Source organism: Malus sylvestris, chromosome 4 (genome assembly GCF_916048215.2).
Source record: "Malus sylvestris chromosome 4, drMalSylv7.2, whole genome shotgun sequence".
Lineage (NCBI taxonomy): Eukaryota > Viridiplantae > Streptophyta > Magnoliopsida > Rosales > Rosaceae > Malus > Malus sylvestris.
Window position 1 is genome coordinate 16,882,163 of NC_062263.1, and position 4,545 is coordinate 16,886,707.

At 39.6% G+C, this 4,545-nt stretch overlaps 1 protein-coding gene across 3 annotated transcripts; it reads left to right on the plus strand.

The window, feature by feature from the left end:
• The first annotated feature begins 1,606 nt into the window (after positions 1-1,606).
• On the plus strand, positions 1,607-3,462 carry LOC126617735 (29 kDa ribonucleoprotein A, chloroplastic). 3 transcript variants are annotated; one of them, XM_050285787.1, is made up of 5 exons: positions 1,607-2,044; positions 2,162-2,263; positions 2,679-2,987; positions 3,072-3,172; positions 3,234-3,462. In XM_050285787.1, the coding sequence occupies exons 1-4, from the start codon at positions 1,691-1,693 to the stop codon at positions 3,132-3,134; spliced, it is 828 nt and encodes a 275-aa protein (XP_050141744.1). In that variant the 5' UTR covers positions 1,607-1,690; the 3' UTR covers positions 3,135-3,172; positions 3,234-3,462. The 3 variants fall into 3 exon arrangements, with proteins under 3 accessions (XP_050141744.1, XP_050141743.1, XP_050141742.1); XM_050285786.1 differs by having other exon boundaries at positions 3,072-3,136; positions 3,235-3,462; XM_050285785.1 differs by having other exon boundaries at positions 3,072-3,462.
• Positions 3,463-4,545: the final 1,083 nt, after the last annotated feature.

The following is a 4,545-nucleotide window of genomic DNA, read 5'->3' on the forward strand; positions in this document are numbered from 1 at the left end:
ATATGATAGTTTAGTATGAGAAGAATCATTTAAGAAAGAAAACATCGGAAACGTGCCAGATACCATCGTTTAAATGGAAAAAAACAAAATTCGTGTTTGCCAATGTTTTTCCTTCTTTTGTTAAAAATGAATGGCTAGGAAGCAAATAAATATATAAAAACTCATAATGGGGTTTAGGGATAGTCATGATTTCGGCGGAGATTGTGGTGGGGATGGTAGTTGTTGCAAGATTGGTGCTAGTGGCAATAGTGGTTAGGGGTGGCTTGGCAATGCTGTGGTGGCAATGGAGGGCACTAGTGGTGTAAGTGATGGTAGGGGTGGCGACAACCATGATGTAATGGTGGTGAAAGGTATTTGTAATAATAATGGTTTGGTGAGAGTAACGTAAACGGTGGATGTGGTGGTGGCAGAGATGGTGGCGATGGCAGTTCTAATGGGGTAGTGACAATGATGTTGGTGGCTACGGCGGTGCTGATAGGGTGCTACTAACTACACCAAACTAACAGATTTCAAAATATAGAGTTTAGCTTTATATGCAACTGACCCAAATTGTTGGGATCAATTATTATTTATTTATTTTTTGACAATATGAAAATTATTTCTTTATAAGAGATTTCATTGTATTCTAACTTTTTTTTGTAACAAACGTTATTATCCACAGGAGAGAGAATAGACTTAGCCTTACTATGGGCGAGCAATAATGTGGTTCAAATTCGCCTTTAACGAGAATCGAACCTACCTTTCACTTACAAGTGAAATACCACTAAATCATAGTACTAAGTGGTTATTATATTTTAACTTTTAAGTAAACATGAATTTAGGTTTTGAGTTCAGCTTGGATAACCAACAGAGCACATCTACGCAGAAAATGGATTGAGTCCATCTTGGACTTCAAACAAGGTCTCCACACTTCCAACTAGTTCCAAGTCAACCGTGCCAATGAGGGGTTTTAAAGCTTATATTTTAAGCTTTATTTAATGGATTGAAGATGGTCTTAGGGGGGAGACAAGAATTAGTGAGAATTGAACCCGCACCAGGGACATAATTGTTTTCCGTCACTATGGTAAAGTGTCATCTGCACTCTTTCTATTATTTTTGTATTTTAAAAGAAGCGATAAAAGTAATGTATTGCAAAAAAAAAAAAAAAAAAAAAAAAAAACTCCCTGCTGCTAAAAAAAACAGGAGAAAAAACCCTAGCCGCCAACCCCTGCCTTTAGCGTTTTAAATTTGAGCTTGGGTAAACTAACAGAGCCCATCTATGCAGAAAATGGATTAAGCCCAGCCCATCTTGGACTTCAAATGAGGTCTCCACACTTCCAACTAGTTCCAAGTCAACAGTGCCAATCGGCAAGCACTCGAAATATCTTATGCCCTTTTTGTCCTCATCTCTGCCCTCCCCATCTAATATCTCACATCTACCTCAACAGCTGGCAACTACAATCTGAAATCAACGGCCATGATCTAACACCAAATGGGCAAAGTGGGCATTGGTCATAACCCTCCAGCTTCCTGCCCTGACTACCCCAGATCATTATCCGTAAATCTGACCAACCCCAGGGGCATTTACGTCACATAAAATATCCGAATCTTCTTCATAAACCCTATCTTGATCCGTTCTCTCTAAAATCCTCTTCTCTTCTTTGCAACCTTATCTGTAAAGAGGCAAAACCAGAAGCAGAGCAAAATCACCATGACTGCCTCCACAGCTACCCTCGCTCTTCCTTCTCTTTCGCCCAAAACCCTAGCCCTCTACACCCCCAAAGCCGCCTCAATCTCGCTCTACTCCGCCCTAGCGCTCGGCTGTAAACCCATTTCAATTTCGGCCTCGTTTCTCAACTCCGGGAAGGGGTTTCAAAGCGTTTCGTCTCGGTTCGTCCGAAACGTCGCCGTCTCATCCGAGTTCGAGCAGGATGAGGAGGTCCTCAGCGACGACGGAGAGGCCTCCCCTGAACCCAAACTCTTCGTGGGTAACCTTCCCTTCAGCGTCGATAGCGCTCAGCTCGCTGGAATCTTCGAAAGCGCTGGAAATGTCGAGATGGTCGAGGTAGTTCCTTGTTTTCACTCGAAATTTCGTAACTTTTACCTGAAATTTTGGTGAAAAGTGAAATGGGTTGGTGCTGGTTTTGTGTTTTGTGGTTTAAATATGGAGGTTTTCTTGCAGGTGATATATGACAAGACGACCGGAAGAAGCAGAGGATTTGGATTTGTGACTATGTCCAATGTTCAAGAAGCTGAATCTGCTGCTCGCCAGCTAAATGGCTATGTAAGTCTTCATATTTAAGTCCGACCATTTGCAGATATATTCTTATATGTGCGAAAGTGTGAAATTTTGTGAATTTGTATGTTATCAGTAGTTGTATTAATTAACATTCATCGATTGTTCCGAGTCTGGGAGTCATTTGGTTACATTTCAAGTTGAGTACCCTGTTTATTTTATAGAACTATGAGCAAGAGTTTCATGACATTATCGTGAAAGCTATTTCATTGATTGATGTTTGAAATTTGGTCAAAATTATTTCATTCTGAAATGGTTGTTATGGAGCTTGATGTGGATTTTTTGGTGTAGTGATTGGTTGAGTTTCGTAATGGTTTTACTGAGTATTGCCGTCATTTGGATTTATTTCATCCATGAGAAATCTGTGTATTGTATCTAAGCAAGACTTAATGGCATTTGGCAGGAACTTGACGGCAGGGCATTGAGGGTAAACTATGGACCTCCTCCCCCTCGGACTGAGGATTCCTCTTTCAGAGGTGCCAGAGGTCCCAGAGGTGGTGGTGGTTATGACTCTAACAACCGCCTTTACGTGGGTAACCTTGCATGGGGTGTTGACAATTTGGCTCTTGAGAACTTGTTTAGTGAGCAAGGAAAGGTTTTGGAAGCCAAGGTAGTTTTTGACAGGGACAGTGGCAGATCGAGGGGTTTCGGTTTTGTAACTTATGATACTGCTGATGAAATGAACAGTGCCATTGAATCATTGGATGGAGTTGTACGTATATCGTTACCTCTTCTTAACAATATTGTTTCCATTTACGTGTACAATATTGTGTTTTATAAATTTTGTTTTCTGCAGGACTTAAATGGAAGATCTATCCGAGTGTCTGCGGCAGAACCTAGGCCGAGGCGTCAGTTTTAAATGTAAACTTTGCAGAGTCATTGGCCAACAGAATACTTGATGGGTTTCTTTTCTTTCCGTTTGCATTTAGGATCATAATATCTGCTGATACTCATTTCAGATTTTTAGGAGCGGTTAGTGACAAGATCATGCTGCCTTGCGCCATGGTTGGCTTTGTGAGCGGTAGTGGTGGTTTTTTTACATCTGCCTGTAGATGGACAAGAGCAGAGAAGACTGTTTTGAGAGTTGTAAGATTTATATTCCGAGTGACTTGGCCCAGTTAAGGAACTGATTGTGATCAACTTGTTTTGACAGTTTATAGATTTGGTACATCAAAATCATTACTGCATATGCTGCCTCCCCTCTTATGTCATTGAACGATAACATGATTGTTTTGACAGGAAAAATAGAAAACCATTCTGCCACACCTTCAATATCTCTTGAATATGGTAGGTTATCCGTCCTAATATAGTCTTGGACACCAAATGAGCCCTAGTGGACGTTGTGAGAAGATTAAATTTCCGTGTTGATGGGCTTACCATCTAGCAGAGCTGCTTAATTAAGAGAGATCTTAGTCGTGTAGTTTGGCCCATCAATGGTTGCCATGTGCTCAAAAAAACAACCCGTCCGTCCGATAATAACTTGTTACGTGGTGAAATGGTTGTAAGAGAGAACCTCTCTTTAGGTAAGTCTTCTCATTTTTCTACATTGCAATCTATTCCCCCCTCGTAAAAAATAGAAAAAAGAGTGGACTGATTCAGACTAATCAGTGACTTTATGATTCCCACTGCATGCAGACTCCTTAGGTTCCATTGAGAAGGGAATGGAGTAATTTGGAAGAAATGATTTCATAAACTTTTCATCACAAAATGCATTTGAATTTACCTCCCCTCGCTCTTAGTTTTAACATCGATCAATGTCGTATGAAAACATGCTTCTATTTTTCGCACACATTTTTATGATTCGTTATATTATACGTTTTTTTTTCAAATTCTATGTACACTGCACATATTGTACATGTAAGTATGTACTTTTTATGTTTAATCCACATAATTTTCATAATTTTTTTAATAATACATATAAATTCACGTACTCTACATGTATTTCTAACATATTATTGAATAAATTAATATAAATTTTAAAAAGGTCAAACCTTTCGAAGTATTTCTTTGGCAAAGTAGTCGAATAATACACACATATGAATGTTTTTCTGTGTGCCACGTGATCATGCAATTTTTTTTTTACGGAATTGAAATGGACGGATGACATTGATGTGCACAATTAAACTTCAAGGACGACATTAACCGATATTGAAATTGATCGATCAAAATGAGGAGAAACGTTGACACACGTCGACATGGATATCCAAGTGGACATCGAAGTCAAGGCATGCTGGCTGACACTCGGAAGGACGACAAAGCCAAAATATGGA